The 27,593-nt window shown below is 42.5% G+C and overlaps 1 protein-coding gene across 3 annotated transcripts in view; it reads left to right on the forward strand.

The window, feature by feature from the left end:
• Positions 1-27,593, forward strand: part of ANKRD44 (ankyrin repeat domain 44) — a 314,903-nt gene that overhangs the window by 270,734 nt on the left and 16,576 nt on the right. For all 3 annotated transcript variants that reach the window (XM_061149089.1, XM_061149091.1, XM_061149092.1), the window contains exons 18-22: positions 6,425-6,496; positions 16,872-17,073; positions 22,967-23,054; positions 24,937-25,054; positions 26,314-26,530. In XM_061149089.1, coding sequence (XP_061005072.1) covers positions 6,425-6,496; positions 16,872-17,073; positions 22,967-23,054; positions 24,937-25,054; positions 26,314-26,530 — 697 coding nt within the window. The remainder of the gene's footprint in view (positions 1-6,424; positions 6,497-16,871; positions 17,074-22,966; positions 23,055-24,936; positions 25,055-26,313; positions 26,531-27,593) is intronic.

Here is a 27,593-nt window from a genome sequence, read left to right on the forward strand (position 1 = left end):
TTTTCCAGTAATATTGCAGGCTCCAGGCTTAAGTACGAGTTTGTATAATGAGTCATGCTGGGCGTTCTCTGTCTCTCTGGGGCCCCATGTTTCTCCCGAGACATTTATGCAGAGTCGAGTCTCTGAGCAGTGCTGTGTATCTGCCTCATCCCTTGGACTTGATATGTTTAGAATCAATTTTAAATTAGAAAGAGAAGTCTTAACATAAACATCACTTTTGAATGACTTGCAAATTTCTTTTCTCCCTACTTTTTCACATTGCCTTCTTAACTAACAAAGAAGAATCACCAAAAGAAGAGGCATCTTAGAGGAGCTAGATTCCAGTTCCCTTTGACTGCTGTGTAACTAAATGACTACTTACCACTACTTAGGAAACAAAGAGGAAAATCTCAATGATCAAAGGGAATTGTTGAAGTTAGAGACATAAAAAAGACTCACATACTTAAAAAAATGCACATAAAAAAACTCTTCATGTTTCCTACCTCATCCCTATTTTCTTTTTCCTTTGAAATATCAGAGGCAAGTCTCAGCTATCAGTTGATAGGAAGGTGTTTTGTGGGATAAATAACATGGGTTTTGAGTTAGACCTGGGTTCAATTCCATGATCTGTATTTTCCAGGCTGTGCAAGCTTGAGCAGGTTACTTAGTGGATTTCTGAGGATGGGTTGAGATGATCTATGGAATTCTTAACTCATGGTAAATGCTTAATAACTTTTGTTTGTCATCAGTGAGATGACAGTGTCATTGATCACCACCACCACCGTCATATCATGGTAATCATAGCCTCCACCACCGTCATCATTGCCACCACCATCATCGTCATCTCCTCATTCTCCAGGTTTTCCTCATACCTCTCTGAACCCTCCTCTTCTCACAGCCTCCTTTACGACTTTCTTCCAAACCCTAAATAATTGAGGTTCCTGGGGCTTGGGTCCTTTCTCACTGCACTTTCCCCTAGGCAGTCTCATCCACAGTGAAGGCATGCTGTCTCAGCCATTGCTGATGATTGCCAAATCCATCACTCCTGCCCAGTTCTCTCTTCTAAGCTTCAAACGTTATATCCATCTGTCCAGCGGACATCTAGCCTTGAATGTCCCAGAAGCACTTCAAACTAAAACTCAAGGCATTTTCCTTCCCCGACCTTGTGCCTTCTCTTTGTTTCTTATCTTAAAGAAGGCATGACCATTCACCCTGTTATCAAAGCAAGAAAACTGAATGTCATTCTTGACCCTGTTCTTTCCCTTTCCTCCATTGCTCAGTTGATGAATGATGCCCATTACGCCTTTTGGACTCTAAGGTTCATGTGGGTATGAACCATGTGAGAACTGGAAATCTCAGTATCTGGCACAGCACTCAATAAGTAATTATTGAATGAATGAATAAAGGAGTAAATAAAAGTCCTGAATATCCCCACTTCCTTCCATTTCCTCTGCCTCTTCTGCAGTACAGGCCACCATCAGTTCTCAGCAACTTAATTCACAATGTATGAATCCCATAATCGAAATATGCTAACTGATCTCCCTGCTCCTAGAGTTGCAGAACTCACCTGGCCCAAGCACCACTGCAGTTCATTTGCCACACTGCAGTTAAAGAATTTTCATGAAACCCAAGAATCTGATCATGATCATGCCTCTTCCCTACTAAAAGCACTTCAGTGAGTCTCAGGAATTATCCCGATTTGATGCTCTGCTTTACCGCTGTTTAAAGTGGAAGTGTTAGCTGCTCAATCTTGTCCAACTCTTTGTGACCTCACAGACTGAAGCCCACGGGGCTCCTCTGTCTGTGGGATTTCCCAGGCAAGAATACTGGAGTGGGTTGCCATTTCCTCCTCCAGGGGATCTTCCTGATCCAGGGACTGAACCCAGGTCTCCTGCATTGTAGGCAGATATTTTACCATCTGAGCCACCAGGGAAGCCCTTACAGCTATTATCCCAGCCCAATTTCAATCTGAAAAATGGCCTGGATTGGACAGTAACGATATGATCACCCTGGACCTAATCTATTATCTGCTTACATTTGCAGCCTCATTGCTCCTCACTCTTTCTTCAATCCTACATGTTATCTAGTTTTAACGAACTTAAAGCTTTTGGTGTTGCACTCACTGTTCTCACAAGCTCTTTCTTCTGCCTGAGTAGTCCCTTCCGTCTTTGCCTGGCAGACTCCTACCATCCTGGTCTCAGGGTAAAGTTTCCTTTACAGAGGAGTCTTCTTTGACCCCCCAAGGTTATGTCAGGTACCTCTTCCTTCATATTCCCGTAGCATCTTGCACCCTAGCTCTTGCCTCACAGTTTTCACTACCTGTTAACTTCTGTGGCTTCCCCACTAGCCTCAAAGCTCTCCTAAGTCAGTGACCACATCTGCTCGCTGCACAGTTGAATCTGGTTCCTAACCCAGGGTCCCCCAGATAGATGACATTAAGCAAATGACTGAAGTAAAGCACCCCATGCTATTAGGATAATCAAGGTACACATGTAGAAAAATGGTCTTCCACAGTAAATCTTCTGGGAATATAGCTCATTTGTGACTATAAACAGTATATTGTCTTCTTGCTCCTGTTCATCGTGTTTGTAATAATAGTGGAAATGATTCTGTGTTCCTTTGATTAAAAGTTCGTTCTAGGACAGGATTTGGAGTTGGTACACACTGTCAATTCCAGGAAGTCTTGCAGGTGATAATGTTGCAAAACAAAGCAAAGAACAGCTGTTCTCTAGCCTTTTCAAGCAGTTGGGGCTGCTTTTATTTCAACTTTGTACAGCAGATTGGTTTTTAAAGTTATTTGCTTTGAAGTTAAAGTGAAATTTACTCTCATTATTCTAATATATCGTAGATTGCTTCAGTTCCGAATTCTATTTTCACACTAATAAAAACATAATGTGTCATGCTTCTGATATAATTATTTGTATTGTTTTACTTGAAAATTTGAAATTATGTGCTTTTAGATGATCAGTTTTACACTGATATTTGATCTGCCAGAGAATGCAACCTTTTTTTTTTTTTCCGCATGAGTTAGCTAGAAAGAAGTTCTAGCCACAGAACTAGAACTAGGCCCAGGTCTAGGATGGACTTACCTAGGGGTCTGTGGACATCATTCTAGTAAATGAAAAGAAATGTTCATCACTTTTATTCCAAATAGAAATAGCTTTAGTGTTTTTATTACAAAACCAATATACATTCACCAAAAAAAAAAAAAAAATCAGGAAAGATAAAGAAGAAAATAAAAATCATCTAATCTCCCACTTTTAGGCTACTGTATTAAACATTTTAAGGTATATGTTTCTCACCTTTCTTTTCTGCATAGGTAGACATATCAATACAGTTCTTGAAATGAAAATGGTATCTTTCCACACATATGGCTTTAAAATGTGTTTTTCCACTTGACAGGTTTCTCCTTTATGGGAGAAATCTGAATAAAGAGCATGTTAGGAAGTTTCGCTTTCTAGTGTACTGGGTGGTGTATTTTCCCTTTCTCCACCCCACATTAAGAAAACTTAAATCTGTATTACTTTTTGAATCAGCCAGGTTCATTTGAAGGAAACAACAGCCATGCTAGCTGTTTTAAGCAGAAAAACAGAAAATTTTAAAATTTGATATTTTAAAAAACAGGTGTTTGTTGGGAAGTCTAGGAGAGGGGACCCTAGGCTGATCCTCCAGAAATACACCTGAACTGATGAACTTGGATTGTCAGGGCTCCTGCCCCCTCCCTGTGACCAGAGAGATGGGGCGTCAGAAAGCAGCCGTGGAATGGCTGCTCCACAGACACATCACCCCAGCTGACACACAGGAGCCAGCTTGTCACTGTCACTGGCCCGAGAGCCACACCGCATCTGCTTGATCCACACTGTTGAAAATGGCTGTCTGGATCCCTGTGTCCTGCTTCTCGACCCTCACTAAGCCTGCACACGGGAAGCTGAAGGACAAACCAAAGTCTCCGTGACTCTGCTTAGCATCAGCGATCAAAGATGTCCTCTACTCACTCTGTCTCTAACATTTCAAATTAGTGCATCTAACTGGCAGGACCTAAATCATCCCTGGAATCCTAGTTCAAGGAAGTCTAGGAAACGTAGTTTTGAGCTTTCCAGTCCCTGCAGTATAAGGCAGCCCAAGCCCATCAGTCAGGAGCCTGGAGTGGACATTGAATATTGCCATATTCACCACTCATCGAGGTGTTTGGGTTTTGTCTCTTCTGGATGCATCACTATACAAAGAAGCACAAACTGGCAACATAAAGAGGGATAGTTTATCAGAAGTGGTGATATATATCATTGCAATTTATTCAATTCATCCTTATTGCTATTTACTCTTTTTTCCCCATATAAACAGTGTCTTGATAAACTGCTTTTCGCAGAGTCTCTAATCGCCTCCATGTTCCTACACCCAGTGGGCAATTCTCAGGCCCCATTTTACTTGATCTTTTACTTGACTTTTGACATGGCTATGCATTCTCTCATTAAAACTCTTTCTTCACTTGGTTTCCAGAGCTTCATGCTCTCCTGATGTTCTTTCTATCTCACCTACTCATTCTGAGTCTCCTTGCTGGTTCCTCCTCATCTCTGTAACTCAGTGTTGGGTCCCCCAGGATTCAGTCTGTCGTCTCTGCTTAACTCCCTGGCTTATCCTATCCAATCTTACGGCTTTAAATACCATGAAGTCCACACCCGTGTATCCAACAGCTGCTTGGCCAGCATGTATGTTTTTAAGCTTTAAAAACATCTCAAATATAACATTTCCAAAATTGAGCTTCTGTTTTTTCCCAGTATGTATATTCTACTCACTTCTCCATTTCAGTTCATGGAACAAAATCCTGAGCATCATCCTTTCTTTTTCTCTCTTACATTCACATTCAATCCATCAGCAAATCCTGTTGATTCTGCCTCCAAAAATATCCACAATCCGACACTTTTCTCCACCCCACTGCTCCAAGCCATTGTTATTTCTTTCTTGGACTTTTGCCCCAACCTATCAGCGGCCTCTGTGCCCTCCCTAGAGTCTAAAAGTTAGAAGGAGTCAGCCCTCTCCTCAAAGTGCACCAGTGAAATTCCATCTCGTTCAAGACAAAAGCCCCAAACTTTCTACAGCAGCCCAAAGGCTCCTTATGACACTACCACCCTTCCTGCCCTCTCTCTCCTTTCCTTTCCTGTTATTCTCATCCTTCTTCCCCATCTCATTCATGATCTTAAGCATCTCTGTCCCTAAAGGACTAGGCAATTGTTTACCCCTCTGCTTGGAATGCACTTCCCCTAGATACCACATGGCTGTCTTACCACCTCCACATTTTGTTTAACCATCATCTGCTCAGTAAGACCGTTCCTGATCTCATATTTAAAGTTGCAAACTGACCTTTCTTCCAGCCTTCCAAACTCCTCTGTTTTTTCTCCACAGTACCTATGGCTTTCTAAATAATTACATAACTTCTTTCTTTTATTGCCCGACACCTGTGCCCCCGCCTCCCCCTGCCTTGAGAAAATGGATCTTTAAATATACTATTTATTATTGAATCTTCACTGCCTGGAGCAGCATCTGGGCGCATTTTTTAAATGAATATGTTTCTTTATACACGTGCCATTGTGTGCTTGTCTAATTGTTTAGTAGGAATTAATTCCTGATGTCAAAGGTATGCACAGACTTGCCCAGAAAGGTTTTAACAATATGTTCTTCTAACAAGAGTCAATGAAAATGTCTTTTACCGGATACCCTCACCAACATCATGCCCTCATCCCACTATTCCTTCCATTCCTTGAGCTCACTCTGTTCATCCCCACTTGATATATTTGCATTAACTCCTCCCTCCTCCCAGAATGCTTTCCAGCCACAATTCTTCCTATTACTGAAGTCCCACTTTAACTGTTATCTCCTTGGAGAAGCCTCCCCTGGCTGTCAGCTGTAAAAAGCTTCCCAGTCACTCCATTTCACATCACCCTACTTTATTTTCATTATAAGCTTATTTCACTACCAGATTATTTTCTTATGTGTATGTTTATTTGTTTGTGTTCTCTCTCTAGAATGTAAGCTTCATGAAAATAAAGAGTTTCATAAGTCTTTTTCAACACTATCTCCAGTAAATCTGTTTTTGATAGTGGAGTAGACCCTGGGTATTGTCATTTTTTCATTATGACTAACTACTGGGTGGGAAGTAGATTTAACAAGAATTATTTTTCTAGACTGGTGAAGCTAAGGAACTTTTCAAGTATGAAGGCTGCTTTTTTTAAAAAATAGCAAATGCTAAGATGACCTAGAAGTTGAAATATTCAGTTAACATATTTGTTTTAGATATGCTGTATCTGATTTCATATATTTCTGAGAAGTTGCATGATTTCTTAAGTTTCTGAAGCGTCCTTTTTCATTTATGTCAACATTAGTATCTGTAAAGTAGGATTCCTTCTGCAGATTGTACTCACATACTGTTGTTTTCTTTTCATCTCCACAGCTTTTGGAAAGAACCAACAGTGTTTTTGAAGAGTCAGATTCCGGTGCTACGAAGAGTCCGCTCCATTTAGCTGTAAGTGAGATGCTGTGGGTAGCTTCACCTTGTTACAAAAGAACCCTAAGTGTTCCCAAAACCAGGCTGCTCTTAAAAGGAAAGCATAGCAATGCAGTAATAACTCATAGTGAAAACAGTACATGGATAAAGCCTCAGGCAGCAGAGACAGAGTGTGTCTCCAGTTCCAATCCCAGTTTCACCCACTGGTGACTTTTACGTCACTCACCTTGTCTGAGCCTTGATTTCCCCATCTGTAAAACGAGGACAAAGGAAAAGAGACAGTGTGCATGGAGCCCAGTCACAGTGCTCTTAATAATGATTGTTACAAATTTTAGCAGTCTTTAAAATTATTATCTAGTAATAATCATTACTAACCAAGGAAATGTTTTATTTTTGTTTTAGAGATGTAAATATAGACAAGAAGCATTGCACTGTAGATAATTGAATACCATAGTTAAAAACTTGTGAGATATTTAAACACAGGCTTGTGAGAGCAAGATGAAAATATGCATGAAAGCAACTCTGCAGCTTCTGCTGAGGCTTGAAATCGAGGTCTCATAGGAAGAATCAGACCCTGCTTCTTGTATCTGGTGAGATTTGGGAGGGAGGTGAAAGTGAAAGTGTTCGATGTTCAGTCGTGTCCCACTCTTTGCAACCCCATGGACTGTATGTAACCCACCAGGCTCCTCTGTCCATGGAATTCTCCAGGCAAGAATACTGGAGTGGGTAGCCATTTCCTTCTCCAGGAGATCTTTCAGACCCAGGGATCAAACTCTGGTCTCCGACACGGCAAGCAGATTCTTCACCATCTGCGCCACTAGGGAGGTGAGCAGAAGTTATTATGTCGCCAGTAAAGCTTCCTCTCCACATCCCATCATTGAAAGGAAATGCAATAGCTCAGAGTGAGAATCACCAAACTCCCCCTGAGGGTGACAGAGCTGAGAAGCTTACCACCACTCTATGTCTGTGAAGGTCTTGCTAATCAACAGCTGTTCCCTGGAAACCTCTCGGACTGACCACAGCTCACCTGCACAAGGCACTGCTGAGTTGTGAGGCCTCAGTACAGGACCATCAAGGTGTTTGGACGCAGCTCGAGACTGGATACTGGGAAGAGTAGGATGCTGGGTCTCTGTGTTTGACAGTCATGACATTGTACTCAGTCCCACGCACACATAAGCACTTTTTCAGTTTCATTCTGATGGAAAAATGAGACAGAGATTTTGGAGAGCTGAGAGGAGTATTTTATTGATGGACATACATAGGAATTCAGGCAGGGTAGGAAGGGATGAGGATTGGGATGAACTGAGGCAGGTAGGAATGTAGGTAGGAAGGGATGAGGCCATCCCGTGAAGATTGGGATGAACTGATCATACTCCATGGAGCCTTTTCCTCCTTGCCAGTCTCCTCAGGTACTCACCAGCCCATCTGCTAGCATCTCACTCACCACCCTCTGCCACATCTACCGACATAACCACTGTATGCACAGTGATAAATATGCACATGCCAACTCCTGTGAAAGCAGGCTAAAATGTCCATGAGTCTTTCTTCTGGACATGGGCTTAGAGTAGAAAAGGTGGGTGGATATTTATATGTATAAAATTTCATACCAGTTGTCTCTTAGTACAATCTCTGCAGATGGTGACTGCAGCCATGAAATTAAAAGATGCTTGCTCCTTGGAAGAAAAGCTATGACCAACCTAGACAGCATATTAAAAAGCAGAGACATTGCTTTGCCAACAAAGGTCCATCTAGTCAAAGCTATGGTTTTTCCAGTGGTCATGTATGGATGTGAGAGTTGGACTGTAAAGATGGCTGAGCACCAAAGAACTGATGCTTTTGGACTGTGGTGTTGGAGAAGACTCTTGAGAGTTCCTTGGACTGCAAAGAGATCAAACCAGTCAATCATAAAGGAAATTAGTCCTGAATATTCATTGAAAGGACTGATCCTGAAGCTGAAACTCCAGTACTCTGGCCACCTGAGGCAAAGAACTGACTCATTGGAAAAGACCCTGATGCTGGGAAAGATTGAAGGCAGGGGAAGAAGGGGATGACAGAGGATGAGATGGCTGGATGGCATCACTGACTCGATGGACATGAGTTTGAGAAACTCTGGGAGTTGGTGATGGACAGGGAGGCCTGGCATGCTGTAGTTCACAGGGCTGCAAAGAGTTGGACACGACTGAGTGACTTAATAAAAACAAAGCAGGTTGCTCTAAAGGTTGACCCTAGAACCTCTGCCAGCCATCTGCTGGGCCTGGGGAAGTTAGCCCAAGGCTGGGCATTCACAGACGCTCTAGCTGCCCTAAGAGATGCCTATCAGAAAGGTTATCTCAGATGGAATTCTCATGTCCTTTGACACTGTGGTTGATTGCATTGCTAAGCCCACTGGTAATCTGAGAGGAGACTTTCTTGGCTTCCAAAAATTTTATAATCTCTCATTCTTTTTTCTTTCAAAAACTATTGAGTGCTTGCTGGATGCTAGGTGCTCTGCCAAGTATTATGGGCTTCCGGTCATGTAAAGACAGGGTGTTATGGTATCACTGGAGAGAGATGGGCTTGGGTCGTTCTCCAGCTGGCAGGAGCCTAGTAAGCACCCCCTGGAAAGAGAGGTTCCCAGCCAGCAGTCTTCTCATTAGCATCTCACCTGGACATGGTCTTCCCATCTGTAAATTACAAAGGAGTGAGTTAATTAACAATCCCCAAACCCTTCCCAGCTTGTTAATTTGTTGTATGATCTTGGGCAAAAACTAATGTCTTGTGTCTCAGTCTCCCCACCCATTATATGGGGAGAATAGCGGCACCTCCGTCATAGGGCCGTAGTGGGGATGACGTGAGTTAACACGTGTAAAGCAGTTAGACCAGCACCTGGAGTTTATGTGGAATCAGCTGGGGCTTCCTCCTTGCTCTTAGTAACGCCAGTATCATTCTTTCCTTTGACATGCTGACTGTGCATGTGCCAGGCACGGCTTCAAAAGCTGGAGAGAGGGCGGTAAACAAAACCCAGCCGTGTTTTTGTAGAGTGTCCAGTCTAGGAAAGACAGTAGGCAAGTAAACAGACAGCAGAGCAGACGGTCAGAGGTGCGTGCTGCCCATGCTGCGAACAGGAGCCGTGAGCTGGAGAGCGTCAGGGCGGCGGGCGGGGTGATGTTTCTCACAGCATAGAACCTCTCGTTTGAACAGCAGCTCGATGAGCTACCCATTTGGTCTCTGACCAAAGAGTGTTCTGGGCAGAAGTGCAGAGTCCCTGGTATGAGTATCTTGGCGTGTTCCCAGAACAGCAAGGCCACCGTGGCCGAAGCAGAGTGATGAGGAGTAGAGATGAGGAACGCGCATTGTCAGCAGGCGGGGGAGTGTGGCCGGGCAGGGCCTCAGACTCCAGTGGGAACTTTGACTTTTTTTCTGACACAATATGAAACCATTTGGAGGGTTTTGAGGAGACAGATGATGTGATATGGCTTTTATCTTAATAGGATCACTTAAGCTTCTATGATGAGTTTAAATTGTCAGGGAACAAAGCAGAAATAAGACAACCATGATAATGATGACTTTGACAGGGTGATAGCAGTGGGTTAATTCTAAAACTGTTTTGTATTTTTCCCTGTAAATGCTAATACTTTTTAAAGAAATTAGCATTTGCTCCAAGAACCCCACAAGTATGCCCGTCACCCTCCCCAGGACCTTCTGTAGCAATTAACTTGATTAAAACTCAAGACACATTATTTCTTCCATGGACGAGTCTACAGTGAGAGAGAACCAGATGCCCCCAAATCTTGACTGCCCCCAAGAAACCTGACCTGCCTTGAGTTACTGTTTCCTGGCTGAATGATTCAAGTCTCCAGGGTTATCCACCCAGTGAATTTCATAAGCATTTCATCCACTTGAAAAAAATTAAATTGAGAAACAAGGCTATGCAAATGAAAGGCTCCAGCTGTCGAGTTTTCCAGATGGACCGGTTGTTCCATGGATTCTGTTGAGATTCCAAATTCTTTCTCCTGCTGCCCTCAGTTCCAATCTAAAACATTTAAAGAAATTAATCATGTTTAAGAAATATGTAAGTTACTTAATGAGATATTTTAAAGTCTTTTGTAAAAAAATGTGAAATGTTTGCTATGTATAGTGAGGGCTTAAACTGGGTTGTCTATTGAAAGCCAAAATACTACGTGCTTTTTGAACCAATATATTTGTTCTTTTGTGTGATTACTTCTTCCTTGAATTATTTAAGAAATTATTTGTGGAGATTTGACTAAAGACTGTGGAAGGAAGGGCATTTGGGGTCAGACTTGGCCTGGAACACACTTCCCACCTGGCTTTTGGGATTCACCTGGTAAATTCACCTTTGGGTTTTTGGAGTTTTTAATCTTTGTTTTAATTCAAGTTTTAAAATTTTTTTTGCACACAGTTATGCAGAAAACTCTGTAATCTTTCTTTTAACTTGGCTTTTATGCTTACATTTTTATATATAGTTCTTGGATCCATATGGAACTTATTTGCATGTGAAAAATAAGGTAATAAATTGATTTTTTTCCTTCAGATAGCTAACCTGTTTTCCCAGCAGTTTATTGAATGCCTCATCCTTGCTGATAAATTTAATGATGCCATTAAAATTTTTTTTAATTAAAAAAAAAAGAAATTATTTGTGGAAGTACCCACTGAACACCTGATTTAGGATGGGAATAGAAAAAAAAGTACAAGCTTCGTTCTTCATGCACTGCTGACATGAGAAAGATCTTCTTTCCTGACTACTTGAATCTCTTTCAGAGAACTTGAAGTTTTATTGTATTCTTTTTTATATACTTTAAGAACCACATAACTACCTGAAGATAGAGTCATGCATTTAGGCATAGAATAGAGTCCCATATTACATGGTAGTTTGTTTCTAGGGTTAAGCTCTAAAGTGTGAAGGTAAGTGAAAATTCTTGTATTATCAAGTTTACCTTTATTATTTCCCTTAAATTGCTCTGGATGTTTAGTATACATAATTTTATGTCTTCAACTCTGAATAGTAATACTGTAATGCTTTTGCATACTGAAATTCAAGAGATGTAGGCTTGAGTAAATGAAGAGACAAGGGGAATTCTGTACATAAATCTGGCTTTTCAACCATCCTCTCTTTGAATTTTCAAGTGCCTGATACAAAAGAAAACATGGATTGGAATCTGAAGCTTCCCTTCTGCAGGTTCACTCTTGTATTTTCATGTTAAGCCTCTTTGAGCTGCGCTCCTGTGTTCCGTTGTGCCCAGCTCTTTGCGACCCCATGGACTGTAGCCTGCCAGGCTCCTCTGTCCATGGAATTTGCCAGGAAAGAATACTGGAATGGCTTGTCATTTCCTACTCCAGGGGATCTTCCCAACCCAGGGATCGAACCCACATCTCCTGCAGCTCCTGCGTTGTAGGCAGCTTCTTTACCCACTGAGCCATCAGGGAAGCCCAAAAGTAAAGGCCATCAGATGCCTTAGGTTCCAGCCCTGTTATAACATTAGCTATATGACCATCTTTAGACCACCTTGAGTCAGAGGACTAGGAAGTATTATACTTCAAAGTAAACTTCAAGTTGCTATGGTAAAGCAAGAACATTCTTTGTATTCACTGGCAATCCATGAACAGAATACGCAGAATCTTGTGAGACAGCAAATAAAATAAGCATGATCTAATGTGGAAATGAAATATACTTGGAAATATTTAAAGAATGAAATGGCAGTAGCAAATTTAACACAAATGGGTTTATTTTTTGTTGTGAGAATGCAAAGGAGACGCTTCAGGGGTCTTTTACGGGAGTGAAGTTCTTAGGTGAGCACTTAAGTGCCCTGAGATGTAACTCTGCTGTCCTGAAGAGTGCTGATCCCTCTACCTGACCGTCCTTCCTGCGTACATTTCTTTTTGCCCTGAGTTTTCTCTTTATTCATCTAGATATGTTAGCCATCATGCTTTGTAGATATGCATGCAGTTTATAAGTTGCCAACTCTATTTTCTTAGACTAAAGTCAAATAACAGAAAGTGTAAATGTTTACTATCTTTGTCATCATAGTAAGTGACGCTGAAGGAAGGAGCATTTGCAAATAGCATCTGGAACCTGTTATTATCTATGTGGACTCATCTCCCTTTGATCTAAGGTCAGGGTTTCTACATAAACTGAGTCAGTCCCTACCATTACAATTTAAAATGAGAAGAGGTGTTACACAAATTCAAGTTCAAATAAGCAACAGACTCAAGTCCAGGGTCAAGTGAGATAGATTGACTTATACTCTAATGTAGATGCTCCACCTTTCCAGGAGGATAGGTGCTCCCAAGCTGGCTTAAATTGACGATGGCTGAAACTAGATGATGGACATTGGGGAATCATGACACTGTCCTCTCTTCTTCGTACACGCTTGAAACTTCCTATAATAAAAAAGATAAATGTGTACCTTATGGCCCTTGCACGCTTTCTGTAGGTGCTCACAGGAAGCCGGCAGCTCAGGTTCTGAGGTATGACTGAGAATTCCAGCTCCACCGTGGAAGGCTGTGTGGCCATGAGAGTGTTGAGTAACGCCTGTGCCTCTGTGTCCTTGTCGGTAACAGTGGGAATAACAGCAGCACCCAAGCCCTGGGTTGTCTGAGCAAATAAGGTGCTGTATGTTCAGTCCTGCCTGACACACAGCAAGTGCTCCATGAAATTAGCTGTTGCTTCAGAAGTTAGATTAGACTAAAGGCTTTCCATCTTAGGTTTCTGATTCACTATTTGTTATTCAGCTCTCTGATCCATTACACGTAGGCACAAAAGTATTTTGAAAGTCAGTTAAATGGAATTGGAGAAGGAAATGGCAACTCACTCCAGTATTCTTGCCTGGAGAATCTCATGGAGGGAGGAGCCTGGTGGGCTACAGTCCACGGGGTCGCAAAGAGTCGGACACGACTGAGCGACTTCACTTTCACTTTCACTAAATGGAATTACTGGGAAAGATTTTAAGACATTGCCTAAAAGCGTAGATACTAGTGGTCACAGATTCTGAGTTTCAAATCCTGACTTTGTCACTTACTAAGTGATCTTGGATGAATTCATTATCATTGCTTGATTTGTGTTTTTGTATATTAAAAGGATGTTTGCAAAGATTAGCACTCAACACAGTGCCCTCAATAAACAGTTGCTGTTTTATTTTATTTTTTTTATTAGTTGGAGGCCAATCACTTCACAACATTTCAGTGGGTTTAAAAATATATTCTTATCACTAATACTAATAAATGATAATATAATTATATTCATTCATTTATTCATCAACTTATTGTTGAGTGTCTACTCTGCTATGCATGAGTCTAGGATACAGCAGTGAGCGATACACACAAAGTACCTCCAATCTTAGATAACAAAGTAGTAGATATGTAATAGTTATCAAGCAATAATAAATCCTATAAAGATAAAATAAAGCAAGATAAGTGGGCTGGAGAGTGCCTTATGTGTTGAGGAACAGGGTAGTGATCTGTTTTAATTGGGCTCTGGGAAGCCTCTAGATAAGGTAATGTTTGAAGCAGAATTACCAAAGAAGCCATGTGGCTCTTAGAGACGGAAGAACTCTCCAGGCCGGTCACGCAGAGGAGAACATGCATTGTTTAATCATAGGGAGTGGGGAGGGGAGGCTAGTGGTTGGAACAGAGTGAATGAGGGGCCATGCTGATGATCAAGGGTCAGGGAAGCCAGATCCTAAGGGTCTGAATGGTCATGGGAAGTTTTGGGTTGTGTTATCAATGAGTTTTCATCGAGGAGTGCTATGTCCAACTTGAGTTTTCAAAGACTTCATCTTGTGGCTGTTCAGTAATAGTTTGCTGGTGGCTCAGATGATAAGAATCTGCCTGCAGTGCAGGAGACCTGGGTTCGATTCCTGGGTTGGGAAGATCACCTGGAGGAGGGCATGGCAATCCACTCCAGTATTCTTGCCTGGAGAATCCCCATGGACAGAGGAGCCTGGCGGGCCACAGTCCATGGAGTTGCCAAGAGTCGGACACGACTGAGCGATACAGCACAGCACACATCGAGGATGGGAAGGAAAGCTTTTGCCGCTGAGGCAGCAGAGGATGTAGTATAGTGAAGAACTGGATAGATTCTGGATATATTTTAAAGAAGCAGAGATGATCATGGCTTGAAAGTAGAGATGATCATGTCCTTGAGGGCTACTAGTTACCCAACACCTGTGTGCAAATTATTACAGAGATATGGATAGCTATTTCCTGCCAGGTGCCTGATAACCTGATGACACCTCTGTTGCTGAGCAAAAAAATGTCCCTTTCTTTCAGCAGACACACCCCTGTACCAGGGCATGGCACGGCAGTGGGGAGAGGCGGGGAAGCTATTTTTAGCACTCACTTGCCCCAGTGTTTCAAAGCTCTTGTGCAGGGCCACAACCCTGGGCTTAAGAGGGAAGACAAAGATGACTCCAAAATTTGGGGCCTGAGCAACCAGGATAGTAAAATTGCCATTTACAGAGATGGAGCAAATTTTAGGAGGAAAATTAAGAACTCATTTTGGGACACGTTAAGCTTGAGATGTATATTAGATATTCAAGTGGAAATTTCCATAGGCATTTGAGTATACAAACCTTATAAAGTAACTGGGATATAAATTTGGGGTTCATCACCATATGAGTTATTATACTACACATATATATGTTTAGTATATAACATAATAACCATAATCATTCATAAAAATAATATAAAGTTTTATAAACGATTCCTTTTAGTGCTCTTAAATCTTGTGGGTCCTTTTAATCTAGTTTTTGTTATTGTTGTGGTTGATATATAGAGAGAAAAACATTCAAGTAGTTTTTAATTTTTTTTTTTTAATTTTCAAGTAGTTTTTAAAAATATAAGTTAAAATGAGTCCGTTTGTTCGTTACTTTACCTCTCAATTCTAGAGTAACCACTGTTAGTTTCCTTTGTATCTTCTGAAATTTTCTATGAATACCAAAATATACATAGATACAGGTATGTGTCTCTCTGAGTATATTTGCTTTTCATACAGCAAAACCGTTGTATTTATTATTTGCAACTTAGTTTTTTAAAAAAAATTTTGGATAAGAGTTTGTCAAATCACTCTTCACAAATGTCACACCAATCTATCCTGCCACCAACAGAGTGTAGATTGATTTTTTCCACCATGTCTTAACTAATCCTGAACATGCCCAAACTTAATCACTGCCATTTGGTAGTTAAAGAATCGTACCCTAAGAATTTACATGCTTTTCTCATATGTTTATTGACCTTTTTATTTTTCTTTTTCTGCCAGCTGCCTTTTCATACCCTTTGCACATTTTCCTAGTTTTTGAAATGGCTTTTGGAAGCTCTTTGGGTATTGAAGAAATTAGTCCTTACCCTGCGCTAAGCCTTTTTTCAAATAAATTGTGCCTGGGTGATGGCTGCAGTAGAAAAATAGCATAGGAGACATGAGAGACGACTGTGGCTGCTGAAGACACGGGACAGACTTTTCCTGTCTCCTCCTTTGCTTCCCTCCACCAACCATCCCCCACCCCCACTGCATTCTTTTTTTTTTTCCTTTTTTCAATGTCCTTGACCTTGTATGTGCATATGCAGTTTTTTAACCTTATAGACTTAGTAAAAATGACCTTTCAGACTTTAAGTTTTGTGTTTTAGTAGTATGAAGCCTCCTAACTTTAACACAGCGTAGGAGCTCACAATAGGACTGAACTTGGCCTTAATATATGGAATATACTTCCATAATTGTGTTTATGTTTTGTTTATAATCGATGGAGGAAACAAGAGAAAAGGAAGCATCAGCTATGTATTACGAACTATGCAAAGGCTGTGAAATTTTATCTCTTCTCATCCTCTCTGGAACACAACTTTTATTGCTCTTACTTTATAGATGAGGAAACAAACTCTAGGTGAAATTAAGAAACTCAGCCAGAATCACATGGCTGAAACTAAAATGTTGGACTGCAACAGAAGATCAGTATGCTTCTGCTGAATTACCAAGTCTACAATGTTTTTAGTGATTTTTTTTTCCTCCAGGTTTAACAGAAAAGCCTCCTGAATAAATAGTTAGATCTTACCAATGTGTTTAGGACTGAGCTGACGGATAAAAGAATATATTAATTCATTTAGCTATTAGCCTGTGTTAGATTATTAGATTAATAGATACAAATAAAAGAATACATTGATACATTTAGAACCTTTGGAGTAAGTTATTTGACAAAAGAGAAGGAGCATTAAAAAATTCATGCGTAACTGTGAGGTCTGTGCACTGTGATTTTTCCATCTAGTTCTGGTTTCACCCGTGTTTCAATAACTATGCCGTGTGCTCTCTGCAGGAGTCTCCCTCCGTGACCTGGGAGGCTCAGCCCTTCAGATGGATTGCTGTGGGGTTTAAGCTGAGCGAGCACTTGAGGTGTTGGTTTCTCCTTTGCAGGCCTACAACGGCCACCACCAGGCCTTGGAAGTCCTTCTGCAGTCGCTGGTAGACCTGGACATCAGGGATGAGAAAGGCCGCACGGCGCTGGATCTGGCTGCCTTTAAGGGACATACGGAGTGTGTGGAAGCACTTATCAACCAGGGTGCATCCATCTTTGTGAAAGACAATGTAACCAAAAGAACCCCACTTCATGCCTCAGGTAGGTCTTGTCAGGAGTCTGGTTACCTTAGTTTTGTGGCCCACTTGAGTAAATGGATGGCGCATCTTCCTTCATCCCAATTTTGAAAATATCCTCTTTCTACATCACATATGCCTATGCTCTTCCAAAGTGCTTTTAGAGCAGCTTTAGATTCATAGCAACATCGAAAAGGAAGGTGTAGAGGTTTTCCACATGCCCCTCATCCATCACACATGCCTAGCCTCTCCCATTATCAACATCCCTCCCCAGACTGGCATATTCATTACAGTGGATGAACCTGCATTGACACAACATGATCATTCAAAGTCCACACCTTACATTAGGGTCCACTATTGGTGTTGTACATTCTGTGAATTTGAGCAGATGTCTGATGACATGTATTTACCATTCTGGGCTTCCATAGGTTGCTCAGTGGTAAAGAATCCGCCCGCCAATGCAGGAGATACAGGTTCAATCCCTGGGTCGGGGAGATCCCCTGGAAAAGGAAATGGCCACCCACTCCAGTATTCTTGCCTGGAAAATCCCATGGACAGAGGAGCCTCATGGGCTACAGTCCATGGGATTGTAGAGTTGGATATGACTGAGTACACACACACACACACGCATATCTATCATTCTGCCCTAAAAACCCTCTATGCTGCATCTGACTTTCTTAACCCAGAAGAGTGTTCAGAACCTTTGGCCAATGGCAGTCACAAAACTTTCTGGGAAAAAAGGGCAAGGTGTATTGTTATTATCAGATAAATCACATAGACTAAAATCTCATAGCATTTTGAAGCATAAAATAAATATTCACAGCTACTTCATGAAAGGAATTGTCAGACAGCAGTCTGCTGAGTATGTTATTCTGCAGTCTAAATGTTACTTCTTCACTTTTGCTCTGATTCTTTTCTTAATTTTTTTTTTAATTAAATTTTTTTTTTTTTAATTTTTAAATCGGAGTGCAGTTTCTGCGCAGGGCTGTGTTAGTTTTGTTGTGTTGCAGCCCAGCTCAGCGGTGCGTGTACATGTGCGCCCTCCCCCGCGAGCCGCCCTCCCACCCGCATCCCACCCACATCCCACGCGCATCCCACCGTCCGGGTCCGCACGCAGCGCCGCGCTCGCCCCCGTGATGTGCCGCGCTCCCACGCGCATCCCACCGTCCGGGGCCGCACGCAGCGCCGCGCTCGCCCCCGTGATGTGCCGCGCTCCCACGCGCATCCCACCGTCCGGGGCCGCACGCAGCGCCGCGCTCGCCCCCGTGATGTGCCGCGCTCCCACCCGCATCCCACCGTCCGGGGCCGCACGCAGCGCCGCGCTCGCCCCCGTGATGTGCCGCGCTCCCACCCGCATCCCACCGTCCGGGGCCGCACGCAGCGCCGCGCTCGCCCCCGTGATGTGCCGCGCTCCCACCCGCATCCCACCGTCCGGGGCCGCACGCAGCGCCGCGCTCGCCCCCGTGATGTGCCGCGCTCCCACGCGCATCCCACCGTCCGGGGCCGCACGCAGCGCCGCGCTCGCCCCCGTGATGTGCCGCGCTCCCACGCGCATCCCACCGTCCGGGGCCGCACGCAGCGCCGCGCTCGCCCCCGTGATGTGCCGCGCTCCCACGCGCATCCCACCGTCCGGGGCCGCACGCAGCGCCGCGCTCGCCCGCGTGATGTGCCGCGCTCCCACGCGCATCCCACCGTCCGGGGCCGCACGCAGCGCCGCGCTCGCCCGCGTGATGTGCCGCGCTCCCACCCGCATCCCACCGTCCGGGGCCGCACGCAGCGCCGCGCTCGCCCGCGTGATGTGCCGCGCTCCCACGCGCATCCCACCGTCCGGGGCCGCACGCAGCGCCGCGCTCGCCCCCGTGATGTGCCGCGCTCCCACCCGCATCCCACCGTCCGGGTCCGCACGCAGCGCCGCGCTCGCCCCCGCGATGTGCCGCGCTCCCACCCGCATCCCACCGTCCGGGTCCGCACGCAGCGCTGCGCTCGCCCCGTGATGTGCCGCAGCTTCCCGCTCGCCGTCTGATACATGTGTCTGTGTGTCCATCCGTGCTGTTCTCTCAGCTGGCCCCACGCTCTCCTTCCCCCGCTGTGTCCACAAGTCCATTCTTCACGTCTGCATCTCTCCTCTTGCCCTACACACAGGTTCATCAGCACCATTTTTCTAGATTCCATATGTATGTGTTAATATGATATTTGTTTTACTCCTTACTTTTTTTCTTTTTTTAGTGTTTTTATTTTTAACTGAAACATAATTGCTTTACCAACACAGTTTTTGTTCTGACTCTTGATGCATCAGGTGTAAAAATAGGCTCTTAAAAAGCTACATGTATTTTTCAAAAAGTAAGTAATTTGCCTCTTCTGTGACTTTTCTTTAATGCACATTAAATAAAACTGTGTCCAGATGCTTCTAGACATACACAGATGACAAGGTAATGTGGAAGAGTTTCTAGCTCAGCTAAGGCACAGTTTTCTTTGGGTTCAGGAGTTCAGTGATAATAGCCTTTGATCAGGATTGCAGATATTATAAAGAGAAATAAGTATCTTTCACTGTGAAATAATGGATGTATTGAGGAAGCGAAGGAATGAAAACAGTTTTCAGAAGACTTTGTGATTCTTGTACTGGGGAAAATTTTCTCAGAATGTTAGGCTTCGTGGAATCATTGCTATCCGCATCTCTGAATGTCAAACCACTGAGGAAAAATAATACAAAGATTGAAAAAGCATGGTGTTGCTTAATTATCTGGAAGCAGTTGTTCCTGGAAAAAACTTTCGCCATGAGGTTAGCAGTGATTGGTATGGTTAAGTTATAAATTCTTATTTCCCATCACATTTAGTCTTTTTGGTATTTGTTAAGTATTATTATGAAATTTAGTATTCTAGGCATTCTTGGTGTTACCGTATAGTTTACATTTAGTTCTCCTTGTAAAGTTGCCTATTATTAATGTCAGCATCCTGCTTTAGTTACCGGGTACTTCCTGACGCTTACAAAGGACGCGTTTTGGTTGTGGGAAATCGCCCTTGCGAACAGGTAAACAATGAGGAGTAATCATCGTCATTCATGTGCCACCGTGCTAAAGGCGGTGGTCCAATGGCGCCCCCTAGCGGTCGACAGGACTGGCGCCTTCGGGTGTCCCCCGCGCAAGCCGTTGAGAACGTGCGGGCTGTCGTTTGGTTTGTTTTTTTTTTTTTTTTTTTTTTTTATTAGTTGGAGGCCAATCACTTCACAACATTTCAGTGGGTTTTGTCATACATTGATATGAATCAGCCATGGATTTATGTAGTTTGGTTTTATTCTCCGCAAAATGTCTGCTGCGCAAAGCTTTAGCCTGCGCTTTGAGAATCCGCTTTTCCAGAATCTCTTCCAGCTCATTTGAGAGGCCAGTTTTTTGTTCCAAGTCTTGAGAGGAGCAGGAGCCAGGATGGATTTTAGAGGGTTTGGGGTAGATAGTTCCAATGACAAGTGGTGGTCTTCGAGCAGCATGAGAAACGGCTGTCACTCATAGTCAGAGGCCAAGCTGGTCAGACAAAGCCGGGTTTGGCAGGGCGCAGCAAAAGGAAATGGTGGCATCTTTTTGCTAGAAGGCAATTAGGGGGAAATGTGTGTAGGAAGCCGAGGATTCTAGTGTGGCCACTCTTTTAAAATAAGGGGGAATTATATTTACTGAGGGCTACTAGCTAAGTTCAGAAAAGCTACAGGCGCCCACCTCCCAGCATCTCAACGGCACCCGCCCAAGAAAAACACAGTACTGTAGGAATTAGTTTGTTCTCCAGCATACTGGATGTGCTGGTCACTTTAGTCGTGTCCGACTCTCTGCAACCCCATGGACCATGGCCTGCCAGTCTCCTCCGTCCGTGGATTCTCCAGGCAAGAATACTGGAGTGGGTTGCCATTTCCTTCATAATGGATGAGTGATATGAATTAGATGATTTTTCCCCTTTTTCAGTTTAGGCAAAAATAAATATCCTTGAACCTATTATGATTATGACTATGAATTTGAGCATACCGCAGGAGATCATGGAGGACAGAGGAACCTAGTGTGCTACAGTCCAAGGGATGGCAAAGAGTCAGACGTGATTTAACGACTAAATAACAACAACAATTTAAAGAGTATCGAATTGATATAGAAAAAGGAATCAATCAAAATATGCTGTATTTCATGAGTATTATAATACTACCTGTAGTATTTAACTATCAGTCCTCTGCTAATTATTTTCTTTTAAGTATACATTAATCCTCTTGCATATTTCACTAGTGCTAACAGACTTAATGTGATTTTTAAAACGGAAAGCAAAAGAGCAACAACATTTCTACAAGATTTCCTCCTGAGGTACATAAGTGGGATGTTGCTGAGAATTAGCTGAATGCAATGGTCTACAAAATGTGGGTATTATCCCTGTAGTTAATTTGAGTGGTGTTGATGAATGTGAGCCAATTCTAATATGTATTGTCCCTGAAAAATGTGTCGTCGTTAAATTAGCCTTCTCTCATGACTGGCATGCAATAAAGAGGGCTGTAAAACACAGCTCTAAGAAGAGCCTTTATCAGCCTAACATAGCTGTATCTATTCCCTTCTCTCTCTACAACCATAACAAGCTTAATGCAATGTATTTTATGGTGTTCTTATTGTTCAGAGAGGAGAAAAGGTCACGTTCAGAATTTTCAATGTATTTGTTCTCATCCTACTCCCTGAGTAGAAAATCATGTCTTTTGCAAGGCTGTGGGTTCCATTCAACGAGCTGAAGGAAAGTACCCTACCCCGCGGATTATCAGCCTGGAAGGTGCCTCCTGACGCTGTGGCACCAGGGCCTTCTTCCTAAAGGACACCTTGCCTGGTGCACAGGGCAGGGCGAGTCCATGGGTCCCACCCCAGGCAGTCAAGGCCAACACAAGACTGGGGCCACGCTTCCTGCCCGCTGCAAGTTCCCTCCTGGGTAGCTGAGTGACGAGGGGCCGGGTGAGGGCCTGCTGCCCCAGTCCGAGCTCAGCAGGGATGAGAGAGGGTGGGAGGCTGCTGGGAGAAGGCAGAGAAACAAGGGCTTTGACATGAGAAACTCAGACGGAGCAGTCCTCCAGCCCCTGGGGCGGGGGGCCATCTCTGAGTCTTCTGGGAGTGCCAGTCAATCAGTGAGCAGTGAGCCAATGGCTAGCATTGCCAGCTTAAGGTTTGACTTAAAGTTGCCAGTCATCAGTCAGAACGCCCACCTCAGAATGCAAAATGATGGGGAAAAGAAGCAGATTCTGTTCCCATCTCCCTCCCTCCCCTCTTCCCTCCTCCTCTCTTCCACTCCCCACTCCACCCGCTCTCCTCTCCTTCCTCCTCTGCCTTCTCCTCCGCCTTCAACCTTCTTTAAAAAGGACTTGAGATAGGCTGGACACAGGAAGGTTGTACAGAGCTGGGAGACTCCCTTAGAGGAACAGAAAGGTTACCCAGAAAGTGGGGTGAGATGATCGGTTCTATAGGAGTAGATAAGAAAGGATGTCCTCTTTAAGGAAAAAAGCCTCTATACAGCATCCAGGAAAGAAAGTTAGGTGAGGACCACAGTACCTTGATAGGAAGAAAGTGGAGATGGGTTGGTAACATACACATTGCCTGCTGTGCCCAGCAGCTGGCACTAGCTGGACACCTGGGGATGCCCATCAGCAACGATTCAGTTCAGTCACTCAATCGTGTCCGACTCTCTGCGACCCCATGGACTGCAGCACGCCAGGCCCCCCTGTCCATCACAACTCCTGGAGTTTACTCAAACTCATGTCCATTGAGTCAGTGATGCCATCCCACCATCTCATCCTCTGTTGTCCCCTTCTCCTCCTGCCTTCAAGCAACATTTGGAAACCACCAATTTGAAGTCCAGATAAATTTTATTTCGGAGGGATCTGTGTGGTCTGTTAAAAGAATGTCCATTATTTTCTTTTTCAGTAATTAATGGTCACACGCTGTGTACGCGGCTATTACTAGAAATTGCAGACAACCCAGAAGTGGTTGACGTGAAAGATGCCAAAGGACAGTAAGTGTTCTCACACCTGGGGTTGACATTTCAAATCACAACTGATCAGTTAATTTGTTAAACAGCTAGGAGGGCTGAATGCTGAATTCTAGATTTGGTGTTTATACTGGGGTGAAACTGATGGATGAGGGTCCTAGAAGAATGAAGTAGCTTTGCACTGGAGTATATATCCAAGAAAAGTGTGTGTGTGTGTGTGTGTGTGTGTCTTGATGAGAAAGAGCTAACTTTATATATGTAGCCTTGTGCTCTGGCTTTTTAAAAATATTTCCTCATTTGTTCCTTCTTCCTGTTCATTTTTACCCTCTTCTGAAGCTGCTGCCATCTCATTTTTTAAATTAATAATGGAATAGGACAGACCTCAAGAAGTTATCGCCTCCATAAAAATCCTTCATAGTTTTATCCTGAGTTTTTTTTTTTTCCCCAAGTATTTTCCATCTGTTAGCCTGTTCTCCCACCCAGTCTTCTCTTACAAATAGGAAACGCAGAGCAATAAAGCACTGGTGACTCACCCCAGATGTATGAGTTCATGTCGAAGACAGAACTGGACCTCACCTCCTGGAGCCCAGCACTTGGGTCCTTCCTCTGGACTTGTCCTACTTTTCTTTAAGGCAATGGAGCTTTGTTCAAATGAAATACTGAACCGGAATCCAACATAAAAAACTGTAAAAAGTAGTTCACAGTTGCTCTGATAGAAACAAGAGCATTTCTTACATACACACACACACTCCCTGCTCAATTGCTATTTGTCCAATGCTGCATAGTTCTGAAAACGATGGGATTCAAATGAACATTTTGAGGTAGAACTTTCGCCACCATTTCATGTGATCATTAGAGACCAGAGGCAGATAGCTTGTTCCAGGTAGTAGACAGCAAATCAGGGACACTCAGAAAATACTAAGCGATTGTCAAGAAGGGAGAGAGACTGAGAAAGAGAGACAGAAAGACAAAGGAAGAGAGGAAGATGCTCCCACTAGAAGTGATGAGTATTTTTTAATCTTCTTTTTAAAAGCCCATTCAAATCAAAACCCACAATGAGGTGTCATCTCATGCTGATCAGAAGGGCCATAATCAGAAAGTCTACAAACAATAAATGCTGGAGAGGGTGTGGAGAAAATGGAACCCTATTAGCCTGTTGGTGGGAATGCAAACTGGTACAGCCACTATGGAGAACAGTGTGGAGATTCCTTAAAAAACTGGGAATAGAACTGCCATATGACCCAGAAATCCCACTGCCGGGCATACACACCAAGGAGACCAGATCTGAAAGAGACAGTGTACCCCAGTGTTCAGTGCAGCACTAGGACATGGAAGCAACCTAGATGCCCATCAGCAGATGAATGGATAAGGAAGTTGTGGTACATATACACAATGGAGTATTACTCAGCTATGAAAAGGACTGCATTTGAGACAGTTCTAATGAGGTGGATGAAATTGGAACCTATTATACAGAGTGAAGTAAGTCAGAAAAAGAAACAAATACTGTATATTAACACATATGGAATTTACAAAGATGGTAACGACGATCCTATACAGCAAAGGAGACACAGATGTAAAGAACAGACTTTTGGACTTTGTGGGAGAAGGTGAGGGTGGGATGATTTGAGAGACTGGCGTTGAAGCATGTATATTACCGTATGTGAAACAGATGGCCAGTGCACGTTCAATGCAGGAAGCAGAGCACTCATAGCTGGTGCTCTGGGACAGCCCAGAGGGATGGGGTGGGGAGGGAGGTGGGAGGGGGGTTCAGGATGGGTGGGACACATGCACCCGTGGCTGATTCATGTCAATGTATGGCAGAAGCCATCACAACACTGTAAAGTAATTATCCTCCAATTAAAATAAATTAATTAAAAATAAAAGCCCACTTTCTCTCTTTTCCTAGAACCCCACTAATGCTTGCAGTAGCATATGGACACAGTGATGCTGTCTCATTGTTACTTGAAAAGGAAGCAAATGTCGATGCTGTGGACATCATGGGCTGCACAGCTTTACACAGAGGGGTATGTACATCTTCCTTAGCTTTAGTCAAGCATTTCTGTAGTGAACTTGTTTCTTCTTCTTCTTTTTTACCTTCTTATGAATTTTTAGTATCAAGATTGTTCCCTGAGATAGCCAATTAACCTCAGTCAGTCAAAAAGAAATTACAGAATCTTTTGCAAAGATAAAATAATGGCAGGTACTCTTAGGTTCTGCTCTTGAGTTGTCATGTTTGACTGTGATAATAGATACATGAACACCTATTGTTGCGAGACTTGGTTCTGCCTTCTGATTGCATGCACATCATAGGAAATTTGCAAAAAACATTTTAAAGCACAAATAACAAAATCATAATCTCTAGTAATCTTACCTCCTGAAGATAACTATATCACCAGTCTTTTTTCTAAATATAGATTTGTTTTAAATCTTAAAAAGAATACAGAAGATGCTATTTGGAACCTTTTTTTTTTCTTATGGTATATCAAATATCTTAGTCCATATCACTAAATATTTTTCTGCCCTTTTTTAATCCTCCATTGTGTGCAGGTGTTGTAATTTATTCTGATGATTACTTAGTTTTGAGTAATCACGCTATTTTTAATTGTTCTTTATTACAATGTGGGCCCATTTATCACCTGACGTATGTACTCTGCTGAAATAAGTACACTGTGTGTAATTCTTCACACCTGCTGAACTGTTTTTTTTTTCTAAGTATATCAAGTAATCTAAATGAAACACAAGCAGAAATCAGGAAATTGTTATTTAAAGATGGTGCTGACCACCACTGATCAGTGAAAAGAAGAGGAACTCTTAAATGTTTAGTGCCATAATCTTAGATCTCCACACAGCGGTCTGGGAGCCTTTACATATCTCATTAGTCCTCACAACAGCCTATGAGGTCATTATTACTATCCCCATTTACAGGTGGGTAAAGTTAGGCATAGAGAGATAAATTAACCTGTCCAAGTTTTACAAGAGGGAGCTAGAATTTAACTCACGTCTTCCTGATTTTAAAGCTGATACTTTCCACTGCATCATGATACTTTCCATGGTTATGTTTGGCAAGTCAAGAGATGTTCCTAAAATGCTGGTGTTCACACAGACCTTTCTGTTAGGAATTCTTGCTAGGTTGTTCTGCGTTTCTCTGAAGTAGGATAAGAGATTTTCCCCTTAAGACCTGGGCATTTTGTCCACTTACTTTGAGCCTAACCTCACTTAGTCAACAACTTTGTTTGCTGAGTCTTCTTAGAGTTGTGTTGTGTTTTTAATTGCGATGCATCAGATTATGACGGGACATGAGGAATGTGTGCAAATGCTGCTGGAACAAGAAGTGTCGATTCTGTGTAAAGACTCCAGAGGGAGGACACCCTTGCACTATGCGGCTGCTCGTGGCCATGCCACATGGCTGAGTGAGCTGCTCCAGATGGCACTTTCCGAGGAGGACTATTCTTTCAAAGACAACCAAGGCTACACGCCACTGCACTGGGCTTGTTACAATGGTGAGTTAATTGTCACTTGACTGATTCTGATAGACTTCCTATCCCAACATCACTGTGATCTCAAAGGAAGTGAAAACATAACATGATGCTGTAACCAAGGTATCCAATCTTTCTGCATTCAGATACTGCAAAACAAACAAACAAAAATACCTTTCTTAGAAAATATTTTTCCCTCCGTGGCTACCATGATGCCTTATTGGAATGAAAATTTACTTTACACTTTTTGTTAACCAGTAACATGTAACTCCTCATCAGAACTTCTGATGAACTAACTAGTTTAAATCAGGCTTTCTTTTCTGTATGAGATAACCAGGGATCCTACAAGGAATTGAAATAATACAGCTAAAAGCAACCAAAACAATATGATTTAATAATGTCATTATTGACAGCTGGTAGGTGCATGATTTATCTTTTAGCGTAGCATTTTTAGGTCTCATAGTCCCATTTATTTAGTTACTCTTGCTGCTGAGGAGATATAAAATTTTGTGTTTCACTTATTTAAATAGAAGAAGTACAATGCATGATAATTGTTACATTTCAAAAATACTGAAGCCTGTAAAGTAAAATTAAGTCTTCATTTCCAAACTCACCTTTTGATATAATTTGGTGTTTATTTTTCATAATTCTCCCTTGAGAGTGTAAATCAATATATATGTATGTACATCTTTTTTAAAACTAGAATCATATAACAAATATTTTATAACTTCTTATTGTGCACTCAACATTCTATTGCAGATATCCTTACAAATCAATGTGTATCTATATACATTGATCTTTTTAATAGTTGTATATTTTATAGCAGATAAATAGGTATAGACATGCATGAGTATGAGTGTGTATATCAGAATTTAATACTTATTCAACCAGATCCCTGTTGATGAACATTCAAATTGTTTTTAGGTTTTTTCTCATTACAAACAATACTGCAGTGTGTATGTTCATATCATGATACTTTATTCTGTTAGATGAATTTCCAAAGGGAAAATTATTGATGAGGGCTTGTATATTTTCTAACTTTAATAAATTATACCATACTCCTTTAGTATGGCATAATTTTTACCCC

This window comes from Dama dama, chromosome 8, assembly GCF_033118175.1.
Source record: "Dama dama isolate Ldn47 chromosome 8, ASM3311817v1, whole genome shotgun sequence".
NCBI lineage: Eukaryota > Metazoa > Chordata > Mammalia > Artiodactyla > Cervidae > Dama > Dama dama.